This window comes from Equus asinus, chromosome 14 (assembly GCF_041296235.1).
Source record: "Equus asinus isolate D_3611 breed Donkey chromosome 14, EquAss-T2T_v2, whole genome shotgun sequence".
NCBI classification, from domain to species: Eukaryota; Metazoa; Chordata; class Mammalia; order Perissodactyla; family Equidae; genus Equus; species Equus asinus.
This window is the reverse complement of record NC_091803.1, coordinates 22,210,908-22,230,510: the sequence shown is the minus strand read 5'-3', so window position 1 is coordinate 22,230,510 and position 19,603 is coordinate 22,210,908. Positions and strand designations below refer to the sequence as shown.

At 46.3% G+C, this 19,603-nt stretch overlaps 1 protein-coding gene across 9 annotated transcripts in view; it reads left to right on the top strand.

The window, feature by feature from the left end:
* CALN1 (calneuron 1) overlaps positions 1-19,291 on the top strand; it is a 524,370-nt gene extending 505,079 nt beyond the window's left edge. For all 9 annotated transcript variants that reach the window (XM_070484485.1, XM_070484479.1, XM_070484478.1 and 6 more), the window contains one exon: positions 11,776-19,291. In XM_070484485.1, coding sequence (XP_070340586.1) covers positions 11,776-11,903 — 128 coding nt within the window. In that variant the 3' untranslated portion in view covers positions 11,904-19,291. The remainder of the gene's footprint in view (positions 1-11,775) is intronic.
* The last annotated feature ends 312 nt before the right edge of the window (positions 19,292-19,603 follow it).

Below are 19,603 nucleotides of genomic sequence, written 5' to 3'. Positions count from 1 at the left end.
TTCACTCGGAGGTGACAAACTAAATTAACTCAAGCCAGGGAAATAGGAAGTGGCGCCCACTGGGGTAAACTTGAAAGCAATGACCCTTGTAAAACCATTCAAATTTAAAATTTTCAGAAGTGCTATGCAGGGCAAACAAAACCCAGTTGTGGTCCAGAAGCTGCCGTGGTCTCCCTTCTTGTGACCTGGGCTGTAGCATCAATGCCTGTATTTGGAGTCGGAGCTGTACAGACCACAAAGGGCAGGATGGTCACAGCCAATGCCATTTCCAGCCAGACAGGCAGCAGGATTGAGAGGGTGAGCAGGAGTGAGGAGGGCAGTGATTGGACTAAAACTTGGGAGAACAGCAGGCCTGGACTCCCATTTCCACCTCATTCCTAGCTGACAGACTTTGTGCTCAAACAACGGAAGCATGTGGGGCTCCAGCCCCCAGCTGTCAGCCACCACTCTTGAGACAGGTTTGGGGGAGTATTTCTGGGCATCTCGTTTTCCACAAGAGCTTTTGTTTATGGATCAGTGTTTTGTTCAGAGAAATGTCACAAGTTTTAGTAATTTGAGAAAGGTCAGAGTGCACTGAGAAGTAATCTGAAATCTAAGCAATGTCTTTTTACAACTCAAAAGCTCACGTTAATAAAATAAGTGACTGACAAAAGAGTTGCCAAATGGAAGCCTTACTGGGTCTGCTTTAATGATTGGTACATGTAACATTGGCAAAAGCTACCATTTTGGGGGAGGAACTAAGTGCCAGGCACTGTGCCAAATGCTTTAAAATTCATTATCATATTTCATAAAAGAATTATTTGTAGTTAGCACATGGCTTTCTTGAAAGACCTCTGTGGTCTTGATTACATAATCCCTTCTGCATATTTTCATGTCAGTTCGTTTAATATTATATCACTTCATTTTGGCCCCAAATGCAAGCTCATTGGTTTGTGTTTAGGTTTAAGATTTTTCCAATCTCTGATACGATCAAAATCACTGGTGCATGTATTTCATGCCCACAACCCTCTCTGTGCTCAGGAAAGGGCCTTCCTGATTGTATTTTGGGAAAAAGTGTCCAGGAAGAGATAGACGCATAGGCACTGAGTTCACCCCTGGTGCCCTAGGACTGAAAGAGTCCATCTGAGACCCTGCGACTGACCTTGGCCTCCTCCCTTCCATCTTTCTTTCACGTCTGCTGCCCACAGACAAGGCCCTACTGGTGTGCTGAAACTCTCCCTTCTTCTCCTGCCGTCTGATCGTGCAGTTGCATTGCCCATGCCTCCTCAATCTGCTCACCCTCCTCTCAGCCCCAAGCCCTTTGGGACCTCCTTGTCCCCCAAGCTGTCAACTCCTTCCTGTCTGTCTTGCCTCAGCCCAGGCTGCGTGCCCTCTCCAGCCACTTCAAGGATGTCCTCACTGGCATCTCAAATGCCCCACCCACCCAATCAGCTTCTACCATCCCAAGGCTTGATAAATCTAGCATCTAACTCTGAAGGGACAAGGTGATTTCCTTTCTTTCTTTCTTTTAAGCAATGAGACACTATCCTCTTCATATCTAATCTTCTTTGTAACCCCAAGTGACCAAGAAGAGAGGAGCCAGGCAGGACATGTCCCCCAGACTCCCCCACTCAGGCCACCTCCTCTCTTGCTGCTTGCTCCCAGGAAGCTCTTCCCTCCTCCTCTTGTTGGGGCTTTGCTGCAGCAAGTATCTACCCATGCTAACCAGCTCATCTTCAAACCAGCTGATCCATGGGGAGTGGAAGTCCTGCCCTAGTTCATGTCAGAGGAAGGGGTCAATGAGAAATAAAACCTAAAGGTGCAGAAGGTCTTTGCCTTAAAAAGGTGAAAGGGCACATCTGTCTCGGAGCAGAGAAGAAGGAGATGGTCAAGAAAACAGATGTTTTGTGGCAGAGTCAGAATTTAAAGAAGCCCACATCAGATTGCTTTGAGCTCAGCAAAGTTAGAGTCAAGACCGAGATCCTGGAGTGTGGAAAAGGTTTGAAAATGTTGCTGCAGCCAACCTGCATGACACTGTGCCAATCAGCAATTCACAGGTGAATGAATGGAGAAGAATAAAGGAAAGAGAAATAGGCCAGGAGCCCAATGGGTGTGGTACCCTCGATGGGAGAAGTTTAGGGTTTTTGTCCTCCTTTTAGTTTTCATTTTGGCTTGATTTTGTTTTCTTTATTTGATTTTTAAGTAAACACAAACAACAGATACACACACACACACACACACACACACGCTGCCCCTCATACCTTCTAATCTGGCTTATCTTTATGGTAGGGAGGGCTCTGTGATCATAAGTAAGCAGCAGTTTTTTCCATCTTCTCCCAAGGAAAGAACAGAAGGAACTAGGATGAAATTCCAAGCTGCATATAAGGAAAGGTTTCTGACTTCGAGGAACCCAGAACTGGGGGCTCACATCATGTCTAGAACCCATTTTCCTGAAGAACCAAAAGAAGTCATCTACAGAAACTCCTAGGAAGGCAGGGAAGAGACTAGAAGAATGTAACTCAAGGGTTCAGAAGTAGACCCTTCCTTCATTGACGCGTGGCTTCCAGATGGGAAATCATCCAGTCTGAGTCAGGCACTTGGCCAGGTGCCACCCACTGTGCTGGGTGCTTTGGGCATGAGGTCATTTAACCCCCTGAATCCAGGGGCTCTTTGGCATTACTCACTGGCTGGCAGCCTATATGTCCCCAGTGCAATAAGAACATTGCTGAAAGTAGGACTTTCAGGCACTCCCAATGCCTCAGATATTTTTGAATTCCCTTATTAAGATAAATTGTGCTCAATGTACTGAGGTGTTAGTTGTCAGTATTTGTGTTGTAATTCTTTGGAAAAATAAATAGGTCAGCATCCACCAAATGGGTTAGATACAAGATTATGTGACTACCCACAATGCCCACTCACCATCCATGCTACATAAGAGAGGTTTAAGATGGTTTGCTTCAGTTTGACCACTTGTAAGACATTTTGTTTTTGGAGAATATAAGCTCAGTGACACTGAAAGACAAATTCGTATTTTTATTGGTTCCAGTTGCTGACGTATAGGGAACTGAATAGTCTTGTGGTCGAATCATTTATTTGCCTGTCACTGGGTCCTTATTAAGCGTTCTTATGATAAATTATACTATATATTAAGTTTGGCTTACTGCTTCCAATATGTTTACAGATGAAGAAACTGAGGCTCAGCAAGGTGGAGTAATTTGGCCAAAGTCAAACAGCGAGTAAGGATTTGAACCCAGGGCTACCTGACAAAGCCCTCGTCATTTGTCGCCCTGGGTCATTTATCTGGGCATAGGTGTTTCCAAGGCTCCTTACAGAACAATGCCTCATCATCATCCTTACTCGTTTCCAAGTGCACTGCCAATGAAATCATATTAGATTTGGAAGTTGAGTAGAAGTGCAGCAAGATCTGTGTGTGAGCCCTTTCAAGACGCATCCCCCAAAGTGTTGTCCCTAAATGGAATACCAGCTGTCAGATTTTTCTAGACATTCTGACAACACACATGGCAGAGGGAAGTAAAGCAAAATCATCAACTGAGGAACAAATAATTTCTGTGAAAGGCATGGCAGAGCTGCTCTGCACCATTCAGCGCCTTGGTACGATGGACAAGAGAAAAAAATGTCAAGGGAGGTGACACAGGCCAGATAGCCCCCAAAGCATCACTGTGCACACATATGGGTTCTGTTCCTAGCCCTGTGTAGACTAGCTGTGTGACCCTGGGTAAGTTACTTTTAAACTCTCTGAGCCTTATTTTCTTCATCAGTCCAATGCAAAGACTGGTCGACGGTCACATCTAGTTTCAAAAACTTCTGGCCTCAGAGGAAGGTCAGAAAGAATCTGCAGCCAAATCCAAGGTCTCCAGCTCAGCCATCCCTGCTGAAGTCCCAGCGTTCCTGTCAGGATGTCAAATGCATACCCGAATGGGGAGACTGGCCACACACGTTGGGTATTTCAGGCCCATCCAAATGAAAAGGGCATAATATGTCATCTACACCATCTGCTCCCAGCTCGCCAGGTGCTATGACTTTCCTGAAATAAACCTGTTCTCCTTGGGTAGGTGTAAGAGGTTAAGATGGAGCTGAGGTCCGTGGCAGGTGGTGAGACAGGAGACAGTTTTCGAATGAGATTTGGGACTTCGGACAAAAAAAGCTTTTTCTTCTTTTGGGGAACCCTTCATAACAAACCAGTAGGAAAGTGTTCTGGAGCCATGAGTGAGGGGTGATGAGAATATGAGACATAGGATAGAGATCTGAAGAGCTGTTTTTGATAAATACGCATGATGGTTAAGAACTCCAGCTCTGCACTCTGGACAGGCCTGGCTTAAAATCCTGCCTCACCACATATTAGGTCACTTGAGTAAGACACTGAAATAAATATTAGGAGCCTAATTTTCCTCATCTATGAAATGGGAATCATATAATGACCTACCTCATACGGTTGTTATGAGGATTAAATGAGATAACACATGATAATATTTCGTACAATGCTTAACACATTAGTAAGCACTGAAAACAAAAAACAAAAAAACAAAACTAGCCAGGCTAGCCAGTTCTCTTCTTATCGTTATTTTTTTTCATGGAGACGTTATGGAGTACATACTGCTGGAACTCCACCTCTTTGAAGGATGCGACAGGGACCAAATTTACAGGGCTTGAACCTTCCTCTTAACACATTCATTCCTAAAGTTAAGTCATTGCCAGCACTGGAGTTAGCAAGAGTACTGATCAAGGTTCTTTTTGTTTCAAGTAACAGAAACTCAACCCAGTCCCCCTTAAATTAAAAAGCACCAGCTTAAATAATGGGGAAAGTCAAAGGGAGGAACTGTGGCTGACCTGGACCCAAAGTGTTCAAGCAACATTCTGTCTCTGCTCCTGCCTTCTCTCTCACTCTTGCTCTCTCTCCCTGAGGTGACAGGATTCTCTTTCTCAAGATCCATCTATATTCCAAGAAGGGGCTCTAATCAAACTTGCTTGGCCCATGTGCCTACCCCTGGACCAAGCCAAGAGCTTGGGGTGCTCTACCTGGCCCGTCTGGCTTGTTACAGTGGGAAGGTAAAGCCCTGAGAGTCCCAGTAGGTGGAGAGGTACAGATCCCTGAACCAAAAGATAAGAAGGGGCAGGACTGCTGGAAAGGACAAAATAATGCCTGGTCACTACAACAAGGGTCCATAGTAGGACCCTCAAAACAGGACATTGCTGTCTGACAGCTAGAAACCTGAGATGGTTTTGTAGTGGAGAAGGGAACAGCTCCCACTCCCCCAAGGAGAGGTGGCCCCTCTTCCTCCTAACAGAAACATCATAAAACTTATCAGCCTCACTCCTGTTCCCTCAGAGGCCACATCCTCCATCTCTGCCTCCAAGGCTTCCTTAGGTGCCTGGGCATTTCTCATATCACTGAAAATTCTCTTTCTAAAGCTCTTAATTAGTTCCACTGTAGGCTATGGAAATACCCAGTGTCATAGAATCATAAAGTGTTAGCCCAGGAAGGATCACAGAGCCATAACAGCTCCCAGACTTGGTAGCTCTGGCTTATTGCGAGAATCACCTAAACTGGGTTTTTATTGTTTTAACATTCCAGAGCCTCAAATTCTCTGCCAGAAATCTCACTTACGTCGGTCGATGTTGGGGCACTTAACCAGAATTGTTATGATTCTGATTTGCCTCATTTGGGAGCCAGTGCCTCCGAAGACATGCAGCCCCATTTCCAAGAGATCAAAGCCAGAGGGATTATGAACCCAGTACATCTAGGGTCCCCCCACCTGGTCAGTGGCAAAATCCGCATAGATTCATGTCTCCAGGAAACCATCCAAGAGTTGCTGTCGGTCATTTGCCTAGTGGAACAGTGTGAATCTGTTAAAATAAGAAGGGGAAGGAACCGTCAGTCACTAGAGCCTACAAACCCAGGTCCTGCTACGGCAGCCAGGAGGCTGGTCAGTGCACTGGCTTGCTAACAAACCTTCAAGAAAACAGGAACCCCACTCCTATGCCCTCCTGTGTCAACCTACCCCAACTCACATTTCATCCCCAGGTACTTTCTAGACACCTACTGTGTTAAGTACTCTGCTGGAAGAGAGCTTAAGATTGACTGGAAAGATAGACGTAGAAAAAATCACCAGTTTCATGATCCGTTCTTGCCATTTTCAGTGCTCAGTAAGATCCAAAAAGGAACGGCTTCCTGAAAAAGTTAGAGTTTGACTCCTGGATTTGTACCCAAGAGAAGTAAAAACACGTTCACACAAAAACATACACAAATGTTCACAGCAGCATTATTCATAACAGCCAGAAAACTAGAAAGCAACCCAAATGTCTATCAACTGGTAAATGGTGTCGACGAACCAATCTATAAATGAAAATTTGGGTGAGTTTATTCTGAGCTGAAATCTGAGGACCATGGCCCAAAGGAAGAAAGGGCACCGAAGAAGTGGGGTACACAGAGTGGTTATATACCCCCAAACAGGGTGTTTCACATATGATTGAAATATCCCTCCCACAATAGCCACAAGATTGCCCTATCGGCACAGCGCTTGATGGACACAGCAGGTAGTGGGTCTGCTATCTTGGTGGGCATAGCAGGAGGCAAGTCTATTGTCCCGAGCTGGGCGGCCACAGGTGAGCGCAGCAATCAGTTTCTAGCCTAAGGAAAGATGCTTAATCCTTAAGGAGACGCCAACATTGGGAGGAGGAGGGAAGTTGCACCTTTATCTCAAGGGCCTTTGTTCTTGCCATAGGGAATATCTAAAGCAGATATACAATGCATGCTCAACAGCCAAGGTCAGGCCCTTTTGGAAAGACAAGGTCAGGCCAAATTAGGTTTATACCAAATGGCTTCCTCATATTCTCCAATATATCCTATTGCTTGCCATTTTTATTTGTCAACGGATAACCAAAATGAGGTACATTCATTTGGTGAAATATTATTTAGCTACAAGAAGGAATGAAGTGCTGATACATGCTACAGCGTGGATGAACCTGAAAAAGATTATGCCAAGTGAAAGAAGCCAGACACAAAAGGCTACCTAGGGTGTGGTTCCATTTACATGAAATGCTCAGAATAGATAAATCCATAGAGACCAAAGTAACTTAGCGATCGCCAGGGGCTGGGGAGAAGCAGGAATGAGGAGTGACTGCTAATGTATATGGGGCTGCTTTTTAGGGTAATGAAAATGTTCTGGAATTAGGTAGTGGTGATGGTTTCACAACTTTGTGAATGTACTAAATGCCACTGAAATATACACCCAAAAATGGTGAATTTTGTAGTATGTGAATTAGATCTCAACTAAAAATAAATAAATATTAAGAGCTAGACCATTAAAAAAATAAAAAGATCAGGCCCTTTGCGAGCAGGATGTTCAAGAGAAGCCTCATGGGAAAGTAAAGTTTGGGTCAGGCCCAGAAGAAATGAGAGAGAAGGTCAGCGGACACCCCTAAGCAGAGGGAATGGTGTAAACAGTACTGCAGAATCTTGTGTAGACAGCAGCAAGAAGTCCTGCGGGGCTGGAACAGAGGTGGTGGGGGAACAGGGGGGCAGGTAGGCACAGTGGTCCAGGAGCAGAGGTGGGGAAGGGATAGGAGGAGGTCTGTGGTTCTCCCTCCTAAGTTAGGAGCAGACGGAACATGCTTCTCTCAGCAAGGGGGGTCCTTTGCAGGAAGGTTACAGAGAGTGGTGATGCCTACTTTAGGAAGGCAAGTCTAGCGGCAGTTGGGGATGAATGAATGAAGGAAAGGACCAAAGCAAAGGTTTGGGAGCATCTGTATATCCTCAGCCCCCTGCTAGAGGCTACAGGGAAGAGGAGAACAACAAGCAGGTGTTTCCTGCAGCCCTCAGGGGATACAAGAAGGAAGGCTTGCATGTCTCTTGCAGTTCACGGTTGGACCTAGCTTTCATTTTTTTATTGGCTCATTGATCTTTGAAATAAATGAGATTAGCACAACAGTTATCATTAGCTCCTTTTACGGAGAGAGAAACTGAGGCTCAGAAAAGTTCAATCACTTGTCCAGGGCTGCTCCTAAGTGGCAGTTAGGAGAAGAAGCCATACCCCGACTCACAGTTCCTCCTCCGCTGACCTGTGGTCTTGTTGGGGAAACAAAGTGTAGACAGGAAGAATGAATAAATATACAAAAATATAGTGCAATGCAAATATATGATAGCCAAAGACAGCGCTTAAGTTATTATCAACACATTAATCAGATTAATCAGTGCCGGGTCACACTCTGTCAACCACATCAAGTGTTTGAAGTGCATTTTCTTTGGATCTTTCTACTGCTGACCTTTCTATTGCTACACAAAAGATCAAGAAGAGAGAGTTGGTGCAGAAGTTTTGAACCTGGATATTACAATCAGACCTGGGCTCAAACCCCACCTCCACCATTTGCCAAATAACCTTGGACTCCACTTTGTGGAACTTCAAGCCTCTCACCTATCAAATGAGGATCATACACCCAGCTCACAAAGGACTGTTGCGCTGACATATATAAAGTACTTCAGGCACACCTAGCCCTTTGAGGCGGGTGTTCAACAAGTAAAGGGGAGCTTTTAAAAGGTTTGCAAAAGGGAATTGGCATTCGTTAGGCACAAACAATATTCCACTACCTTCATATGCCCTTAATCTTCACAACAAGGTATGTCTTATTACCCCCATTTTATAGATGAGGAAATTGAGGCCCAGGGAAATTAGTATGCCCAAGGTCACACAGGTAAGATGTGGGATAATCATGATTCAGATTTGGGCCTGGCTCCAAAGTCACTTTTTTACTTTGCCACACAACTTATGGTGACGGTAGAACAGGAGGTAAAAGGATTCTTATCAAGGCACAGAGTCTGAATTACGGACTCAAACGATGATCAGTTTCAGAACTACGGAGGAATGAGCTAGAAGCTTCACTCTGCTCACAGGACTTTGGTGTGGATTCAGATTTGCATGGCCTCACATACACACTATTAGGTCTCTAGGCCTTTCCTCTTCCTTATCTCTCTCTCCTACTGCTTTGAAGGATTTTTAGATCAAAGGTGCAGCCGTCCTCCTGGAGGATAATCCTGTAGGCTGTGACCTTGTTTTCCGAGTGTCCTTCACAAAGAAGGGCTTCAGCAAAAAATTTCTCCCTCAGCCCAATCACAAAGTTTTTCTTTTCCGTAAGCCTTCGTCAGTTCTCTGGAAGGAAGGGTAAATGACTGCCTTCAGAAGCATTCTCATGCCGAGGAGCTGCCCGGAATAAATTAGCCAGTCCTCGGAAAGTGTTAGATACGCTACTTCCACATCCTCATCTGATTTTCTGTCTTGGTCCTTCCTTCTCAAACGCCACCTCCTTTTTCCTTCCTGAGGACTGGCGTCTCTGCCCACTCCTGGGGGGGAGGCACGTCTCCACACCAAGGAAATTTTCTTCCTCCAGCTAAGAACTTATAGGATTCTAAGACACAGACATGATCAGCAAGTAAAGAACTGAACCAAAAATACTTTCCATCACCCAAGGGAAGCGGAAGCCCAGTGGATCCAGAAGGATTAACGATAAGACAAGACTTAAGAGATGATGGCGTAAATAACCAACAGGCACTCATGAGGGAGCCGAGGGCTGCGCCAGGGCCACTGGGTCTCTGTGAAGCGTGGCGGTCGATGTAATTTATAGAGGCCCCTTGACAAGCCCCTGAGACCCCTTCTCTTGGGGAAAGCTCTGTTCGTCTTTGGAACCATCACCAGCTTCCTACTTCCTCCCTGTTATTCCCAAGGATTCAGAGGAGCCGCTGAATGTCAAGGGGAGAGGTACTTGAAACTGAATATTTTGTAGGTTCTTTAAAGGCATGTGGACCCTACCTAGACATTTTTCTTTTGCCAGTCTTCTATCCTGCAGAGAGAGACTGAGAGTAATTTGAAAAGAAATTGCATTTCTTTCTTTTTTCTTTTTCTCCTTAACCGGCCTAAAGAAAAACTTTCCTCAGCTGGTGGTTGTTTGCAAAGGTAGACTATAATGTCCAGCAGAAGGACCCTTTCCAAAATGTAAGGTAATCTGAAAATGTTCTTCTGTCCTGGCCTTGGGTTTCTTAACATCTGAATCTAAAGAACCATCTTCCCCAGTCTGCCCACACCAATCTTCCTAATGCGCATGTGCACAGACACACAATCCCCCCTCCTACTCCTTTTGTCTCCAGCAGCTCAAACTCTATCAGAATCTTTGGCCCCAACCAGACCTACTGAACCAAAACTCCAGGGGTGGGGCCCAGTGATTCCCTAATCACCTGGAGAGCTTATTAAAACACAAATTCCCAAGCAAGCCCTGGTGGTCTAGTGGTTAAGACTTGGTGCTCTCACCACTGTGGCCCAGGTTCATTTCCCAGTTGTGGAACCACACCACCGTCTGTCAGTTGTCATACTGTGATGGAGGCTCACATAGAGAATTAAAGTAACAACCAGGATACACAACCATGCACGGAATCTTAAAAAAAAGAAAAGAAAAGAAAAGAAAAAACAACAACACAAATTCCTAGCTTCCATCCCCAGAGATTTGGACTCTAGTTCTGCAGTGGGGCCTGAGAATTCACATTTATATCAAACTTCCAGATGGTGCTAATGCTGCCGGTCCAGTGAGTAGCTCTGGTGTAGGTAGCTTCCTGACTGCCTCCAGAGCACAGATTTCTTCCATAAACTAGGTGGTAAACTGTACGCAAAGATCACTGCCGGATGGGGAGAGAGGGTAGACAAAAAGAAGAAGGAGAAGGGGAAAGAAAGTCCGGCCTGGGAAGCAGCGCCTGGGAGAGATCTGTTCTTCCTCAGCACACTTCATCAAAGCTTTTCTTTTTCATTATTTCCATTTCCCTGTGTCTAACCCATATTAGTAACCCATGCCTTTTGATTGAGACCTACTAACGGTTTCTCATGGGCCTCATAAAAATGGCGGCGCAAGACCTAGGCCAACAAAAGGACTAAGAGAACGCAACCCCAGAACCCAAAGTCAGACTCCTGGAGCTGCAGAATCTGGGAACACCCTACCTCCGGGAAGTCTGAGAGGGTTTTGTGGCCCCCTGCTTCACATTGGTCCTGTCCACAGAGCATGTGGTCCCCAATTCTCAGACTTCAGCACACACTGGGATCACCTAGTTAAACATGGATCACTGGCCCCACCCCGAGAGTCTCTGATTCAGTAGATCTGGGGTGGGGCCAAGCCTGAGAATCTGCATTTTTAATAAGCTCCTGGTGATGCGGATGCTGCTTGCCCAGGGACCTGACTCTGGAACCACTGGTGTGCGTATCTGAAACGATGCCAGAAGTCACTTAAGAGTCACTTCGGCCAGCAGTCACCCAAGAACAATTTCACGAAAGGTAAGTTGCCTCCAGCCCAGCATAACATGTAGAGAGGTGTCTGAACCTCGCTCTATCTGAATCAGCTGCCTCAGACGTGGGAGCCAGGCATCGGGCAGAAATGGACACAGCAATATCTGGATGATGCCTTTCATCAAACTCACTCTGAAATGTTACGTATGTTTTTCACTCAGAAAGTCACTGTAACTATTACATCTGGAAGTTTATACCTTACTCTGAACCTTACATCTGTCATGATTTTTGTTATAGAAGTTTTACCATTTCATACCATTTACTGGAAGACGTGACGTTCAGTCTCCTCCAAGAGTGGTCCCAGAAGTGCTTGTCCACTTACTTCGATCACTCCTTCTCCTATAGGACTCATTCTGGGCTTGTTGAGGAAGAGGTGCAACCTGTCTCACTGTGTCATTTCTCTCTTCTCTCTCCCCCTACTCCCTCCACATCTCCTTGTCCTTTGCTCCCCCACCCCCAGTGCATTCCCAGAAACAGAACAGACAGACCTGCGTCCGGAAGAGCCTCATCTGCGCCTTCGCCATGGCCTTCATCATAAGCGTCATGCTGATTGCGGCAAACCAGATCCTTCGGAGCGGCATGGAGTAGCAGCCTCCCCACACCGCGCTGCGTTCCCAGCTCACCGCGCATGTGCATGCCCTGCGGGCAGACTCTGTTCCTCCACAAAAGCGGATATGAACGATGACGACGTGGCAGAGTTCAGTGAAGAACCCAACGTTGCAGTGCAACCAGTGTTGCAAATCAACTTCATCTCCTTGGCAGGGACACAAAAGGGCTGTCTTAAATGCTTTAATGGTTTTGTTTCCTAATGCAATAAATAGCCAGGAGTTCCGAATGATTGCTTCAACCACCTGTAGGAACTCTGAAGAAAACTTCATTTTCATCTCGGAATTCCAATGGCAATCCAGGTTGGTGGTTTAAGAGAGCACGAGAGAGGTGTGAACACACAGTCACCTCCATGCCCCATACTTTCAACCCAGGGCTCAACTGGGGACCCCCTCCGCTTCCCCGACCAGGGCAACCCTCAGTCCCAAGAGGCTGACTTTGGGTTGTCACAGAAGAGGGGGCTTTCCATCCTACCCTGACTTCGTTCCTCCACCCAGTGGAGCAGCCCCCCAAGGCTTGAGGGGAAAGCCATTGAATGGGGTGCAGCGCCTGGCGGTCTGCAAGTTGCACCCACTTCGCTTCCATTCTTACTGCCTTTTCTACAGGACTCTTGTTGGCAGAGTTGGGGAGCTCTCGGTTTCCGTTGGCACTTGGCTTTCTGTTCCTAGAGCCCATCACGCACCAGCATTTTGGAATCTGCGGAGAGCCTTCCTCCCAGCTTTGCCGCCTGTGCTGCCATTAGAGAAAAAAGAAGCATAATCATGGGCATCTCAGAAACATAGACACATAGACACACATATATATTTGGCTTCTTCGTATGTGACATCGTTCTTCCCTAACCACTTACTCCTGCTGAAGGCTGTCCTCTGACATGCGTCTCTGCCTCTTTGGGGCAGGCAAGGTAGTTTAGGGGACAGGGAGGGACTGAGACTGGTGATGCAGAGGCATTACAGCGTGCACCCCAGTGATCCGGAGTAATGGAGCCCCAACACATCTCCATGCCGGAAGACCTCTGTAAGTTAAGGTCCTCGTGCATCTTACCTTTTTCTCATCCTAAAGTTGGCTTTGTTAGTCAGTCTTCCCCGGAGCAAAAGAGACATGCAATCCGAAGCAGAAAGATGGAAAGATCAAACTACGTACTGTATTTTACATAACATCTTCTGGCATTCAGATTCTGCAACTGACTCATTTTCACGAGAAAAGAAAAAAAAGATGTTAATAAGCTTAGCCAACGCGACAGGTAATTTACTCCTGCCTGCAGAATACTTCTGTTGGGGAAGGGAATGGAATCTACTAGTCCATTGTCAACACCATTTCAAGTCTGTAATCTGACTTTTCCTAGATGCCGTATCAGCCACCACTATGAATTCAAGCTTGCATAGTCTGCTTAGTCGATAATCTTTTGATGTAATATTTCCCTTTGTACTTTTCTAAGCTCAGGTCTTTATTTCTGTAATGGAATAGTCTTGCTCCTGTTTTCTTTCAATCGCATCCTAAAGCTAGATGCTTTTCCCTTCTCCCTTTTCGCCTTTCTTCCAGTATTGGGGCGCTAGAATCTTTCCTCTTTCGCGGCTGCCCGGTAGGTTTTTTGGTTTGGTATGTGTTCCTGGGCCCCTCCTCAGGCCTCACCTCCCTCCCAGCTTTCTCCTTCTTGCCTTCTCAGACCTGGTGTATCCAAGGTCTCAGTTGAGGGTCTTCTTCCAATTCACCTCTGCAAGTGCTTCAGGCAACAGCCTGGGGTAGCTGTAGAAACTTCCCCACTGTGGGAGACTGCAAATATTCATGATGAGCACAAGCAAAACTACGGTTTGAGCCATAGGATGGAGGAGGGAGCAGGCGTAATCTCCCGAGAGCCCAGGGGGCTGAGAGTCCCTCTGTGAAAATGCCTGGGATCCTGCACATCCAGGCCAAATGAGGCAGCAGCCCCCCGTCCCTCCTGCCCGCCCTGCCCTGCCAGAGATCACACTGCACATCTGCCTCTCCTCTCGCCCCTTGCCTGACTCACCACAGTCCCTCAGGGTCAGAATCCTAAACGAGAACAGTACAAATGCAGAATTCTAATACATGGGACAACTTCGTCGGTAGTTTCTGCCCAAAGCAGTTTGCCCTCCCTCTCTCAAGTGGACTTGAGTGGGAGGGACCCCCTGACCCACTAGACCATGTCCTTCTGGGGAGGGGGTGCAAGACCCTAAATAGACTGAATGGAGACTGCAGGGATGATTCTTAAAGGACCCTGCCCCATGAGAGGGGAGCACAATGCTGCAGGTGAGGCTGAACTTCAGGGCAAAATTGTGTACTTCTTCAAAGGCTGCTATTCTGCAAGTTCTTCTGCCCCCCACTGGAAGACGGGGACCCTGAGGGATGTGAGGGTTAGACTTCACTGGAAAAGAAATTAACCACTGTGCAGGGGTGGAGATTGAAAGAAGTTCTGGAGAGGCACCAACAGCCTGTTCCATACAAAGGCCTCAGCATCCTCTCCCTAATTAGGACCCTTTTCCTCTCTCCCAGGGACCAGGAAGCAAGCCCATCCTACCCAGGAGAAAGTCTAGGAGAATGAGTTCCTTGTGGATGTTGCTAGGGAGAGAGGGCAAGAAGGAAGCACAGAATTCTCTTTGGTGGGCTAAAAGTGATCCTCCTACCATGGTAACCTCACACGTGGCACCCAGGGACTGAAGCGTGTGGCGATATCACAGAGCTAGTGGCGTTGCTGAGACTCTGGGAGCTAAGAGCTTGTCCCTGTGACTGGTATCCTGGCTGTTTTGCGTGGATGGTCTGTCAAAGGTTAAGCTTCTTTGTAAGGCTTAAGATGCTGATTTCCCAAGCCCCACCCCAATCCCGTCCACACCAGTGCTACTCCAGGGCCCCATGCCAGTGAGCACCCTTGCCGAAGGGGTTATGATGCTCATGGATGAAGACTCCAGAAGGTCCTGATCTTCCACGCCCAAGGTGTACCATGTGGCCCTGGCTGGAGGTAACCTCTGCAGGGACCAAGCAAGAGGAACCCGACTCTCGCTCTGTCCTCCCGGTGATGGACTTAGGAGTGATTGGCAAACCAAGCTTGGATCATTCTTGTTGCAGGAATGGATGCCTGCAGACCACACAAGTGATGATCAGGGAGGCATTTTGCTTGGAAGACAAGAGATGTAGACCCTGATCCCTTCCGTCCCCAAAGAACCTGTCTCCTATCACTCCAGAAGGAGACAGAGTCCCCAAAACCAGACCCAGCATGGGGACTATTAGCAGTGGCTTCCAGAATGTGCGTGCGTCCCACGTGACCAATCTGTAAAAAAAAATGGATGTTGCCATGACAACCCTTGCATTGCACCCTGTGTTTGCCAAGGCACACAAAAATAGGGAACATTTTCTTAAAGAACGTTTGGGTTCCGCCTGATTATAACCTAACTCCTGGCATCCATATCCCGCTGCTGGAGGAAATTACCCTCAAAAAGTCCAATGATTTCTCTGCCTTTTCCTCTGGTGTTTGAAATTGTCCTTCCATTTGCTCTGGAGAACAGGAGCTACCTGTGAGCCAGGTGGTATGCTCTCCACCCCACCTTCTCCTCCACCTCCCAGGGTCCAGAGCAAGGACATCTTAATGTGGGCAAAAAGGAAGAAATGTCATCTGGAAGGCAAAAGATATTTTAAGCCTCAATCTTTGAAAGCATGTGTTTGCCTATGGAGAAGCTGTCCCACAAGCCAGAAAGGTGACCTTCTGAGGTGAACTGAGGTCACGTGGTCTTAGGCAAGCCCAGTGGTTTCAGAAGTTTTAGATGTTTTATTTGCAGAGAACAAGATGTGTACTATGAGTCTTTTTCTTGGTACCTGCTCCTGTCTCATATTTCACATGACAAATGGTCTACTATGTTGTGTTTAGCCAAAAGAACCTAATGAAAGATGGCGAGCTCATTTTGACAATAATGCCACTCCCAGCCTCCCATCCACAGAATCATAAAGCTATGTATCTAAGAACTGGAGAGAGAAATTTATCTTTTATTCCAAATGCCTTCTCTAGGCTTAAGTCCAGACTCAGGTCATAAATCAAAGAGAGTTTTACTCTTAACCCATAGCTAGCAGCCTCCCTGGGACATTATGAAGGCACGACCGCAAAGTTAAGGGTGTGACTGCCATGAACAGCTCCTTGGATTGGCTGGCCTGGCCATGTGTGGCTGCATGCTGTGAAAGCCTGTTCTCTTGTGCCCTTGCTCTCCATCCCTGAGGAAGCTGCTGAGCTCTGCTCCTCCCAGCTGGAGGTCTCAAACCACACTGGGTCATTTTACTGCACTGATTATTTCTCCAAAGGCCCATAGGGATCATGTCATTCACCCTATTCCACTGAGGTATAGAGATGGTCTGGAGCCCCACTGCAAAACGGAGGGGCCCCTTTTTCTATAATGCCTTGATGATCTAGATGGACTGAGCTTAAACTTGTAGACGTTGGCACATACTCATTGTATTACCGGGAGGACTGCAGACCTTCCTTCCCTGGAGAACGTCTGTCTGAAATGACCTCAGATCAGAACTTTCTCGTTGGCCTCTTCAGAGAACCTCACGGGGGTAAGCGTCCTTAACCTAAAGGTCTTGCCATAGCCATCCTCCTCACCACCTCATTGCTCAACTCCCCCAGAAAGGAAAAAAATCCATCAGAAAGAGAAAAGAAACATTATTCAGCAGCAAGGGTTTTCAATTTGAATTATTTAAAGCGACGGCAAAATAGAGGAAGGATTTGAGCTGCCTCTCACCGACCCTGTCTCCACGACAATTTAAATGTCAGAACTGTTCAGCTTCACTTCATACTTCCTTTGACTAAGGCACTCAGGGGACTATCCTCAGTTATGTGGCCTTGCTATAGACGCTTGGTTTGGAGGAATAAGGTTAAGTACACAAACCAGTCAAGAATTTCTCTTAGTATCATATGTTCATTGCCAATGCACGTGGTCATTTAACAGCTATGGTTTCTACTTCATATTGGTTTGGGGACCCTCTGTAGATGGTCTCAAGAGACATGATAACAACGCTCAAAAAGTCTCCAAGGCAAAATTAATTTGATTCAGTTGGTTTGAAATATGGCCACAAAGAATCAGATTTTGCCAGTCCCACAAAGACTGTCCTCTGATACTGGAAAAGACTTTCCTGGCCTCCTGCCCCTGCCCCTGCCTTGGGTGGCTTATCAGTTGAGCACAACTCCCATGCTGGGCATAGCTGTCGTTCACCCTTTTTCCTTGACCATGATGACTTGGCTTTCAAACCGGTGCTTCTCTCATTGTTAGACGTTATTGTCCGGATGAAAGAGACGCAGAAGCTGGAATTTTCCAGTTGGTAGAAGAGCAGGATAATTAGGAAAGAATATTCCAGGGAATGTAAAATTCAAGTGTGATTTTGCTCCATCCCTGGACCTGAGAGAGAAAAAGAGTTTTTAAAGGGCTGCAGAGGCTGGTTTCTGAACATTTTCCCTGTATAGCTGGCCTACTTTGGGAACACACGGTGGCTTGAGTGTCATGGGGCTGCTGTCCAGCCACCTGATCCCAAGGATGTGTGCTGGGAATTTCAAGAGGAGGCTGGTAGTTTGCGTTTCCTTGGGGGATGCTGACATCTGCCAAGCCCAAAATGCCTCTCTCAGGGCACTCTGTCTGGGCTCAGACCCATTGAACTGAGGCCAGGAGAGCAGAGCTTAGAACCAGAAGTGTGGGCAGCACTTTCGGCTGGGAAGGGCACACAAGGCAGGACCCCTTCACCACCTCATTGCTCAACTCCCCCAGAAAGGAAAAAAATCCATCAGAAAGAGAAAAGAAACACTCCCAGCCTCCCATCCACAGAATCATAAAGCTATGTATCTAAGCTCTGCCACCCACCAGCCGGATAGTTTTGAGTGACTTTCCTTCCTGGCCTCAGGTTTCGCATCTCTAAAGCAAGAGGAAAGGTAGAGGGGATGACCCATAAGAGCCCTCCCATGGTGAATCTGTCTGAAACAAGTCAAAGTGAATGCCCACATTTGAGAGGGTCCCTATATCCTCCTTGAATTGTGTTAGGGACTGGCAGGTTCTTTTTTAACACAAGTCCCAAGAGGCAGTTGTCATAAAGTATCTCTTGGTGTCTATTGTCTGTGGATGAAACAATGCAGATTGGCCTATGTCAAATGTGTCGGGTCTTGCAGGCAAGAGTTTTTGTTTGTTCTCTAAGGTCTTGCTGATTCAAGGGAGCATTGAAGATGGGCTTTGTGTCCTCTGTTAACCAGTGTAAGAATTAAGGGGATCTGATCACCTTACCACAGGTCGTGTGACTCAGAATTCATGTATAAGTAGTGTGAATCAAAGCCAGATTCCAGGAAGGATGCTTGTTTCTCCATCTGAGAAAGCCTAACTGGAAGCTACTGAATAAAGAGCACAACTTCCACTCATTTCTTTCTTTCCTTCCTTTTCTTCTGGCCACTGGAACAGCCGTTCCAGTATACTCGATCATGGTTTGTAATTATTTGTCACACTGCGGAAGGAAGAGAATCATGATCTCTGGTGGTTGTCGGGAATTAGATTAACAGTCTGGGAGTCCAGCAGCCTGCGATTGTCCTTTAGAGGGCTGACGAGTGATGCCGAGCTCAAGTCCCTGTTCTAGATGCCATGCAACCATGCTCAGGGACGGAGAGCAGGAAGAGAGCGGCTACAGGATCCACGAAAGTCTCCAGCCTTCTGCCCCATAACAGCATAAAATCCTAGGTTTCTGTCCTTTTTTCTCCTTCTGAAGTAGACTGAGGTCCCAGTCATTGTTTTATAGCAAGGCTTGCTGTTCTTCCCTGGAAAGACCTAGATTGGCCAGGAAAGGACCCTCTCATTCCTGGTAACGCAAGTCAATGTCCCTCAGCTCTCTCCAAGGAAAATCAAAGAACATTCTATTGTTTTTCTGACCTGAAAATCGGGTTTCAGGGGTCTTTGAATGGCTTCTTAGTAGAGTTTGATTTTCTTTTCCAATTCTGAATCTAGGAAGAAGCTATTTCTCCAAGGACTAACCAAAGATTCCCTTGGAGGGAAATCAGACCCAAAAATCTGGTTAGGGAGTGAGTTGGCAAACTGTCGTCTGTTGCAGGCAGTTGGAGGGAGTCACTGTGATCTTAGGGATCATTAGACTTGAGACATGAGTTTTTTCTCGAAGCACAGTAGTAAATGGCTGGATGCCAATTGGAGCACAGCTGAGGACTGTTCGAGCCAGGATGGCTGGAGCTGGGCAGCCCTCGTATCCAGAACGGGCCACGGAGACTGGAATCCTGGGTCACACTCTTCCCATTTACCTCATTCACGTTCCATTGTTTTCATTTAGTATTAGTTGATGATTTCTGCTATTAAGTGATGAGAGAGTCAGCAGATTAGTCAAAAGAAAATCTTTATATAAAATGTAAATATTAATATAAATTATCTTGGCATGCCATTTACTGATCCAATGAAGTATATATTATAATATGTTATCCTAGTGTATAAAGGAAAACTGACTGCCATATTTACCAGATGTTTTCTCTAACCAAACTTGTCTGTAAATATATAATCTGTATAAAAAAAGAGTCTAATTTACCATTATTTATGCAATAGAAAAAATAAAAGTTCCTTTTTTTCTTTTGACAAGAGATTCAGTTTATTATCTGTGGTGTGATTTGCCAAATGGGTCATGAAATTCATTCCTATGACCCTGCAGGGAACCAG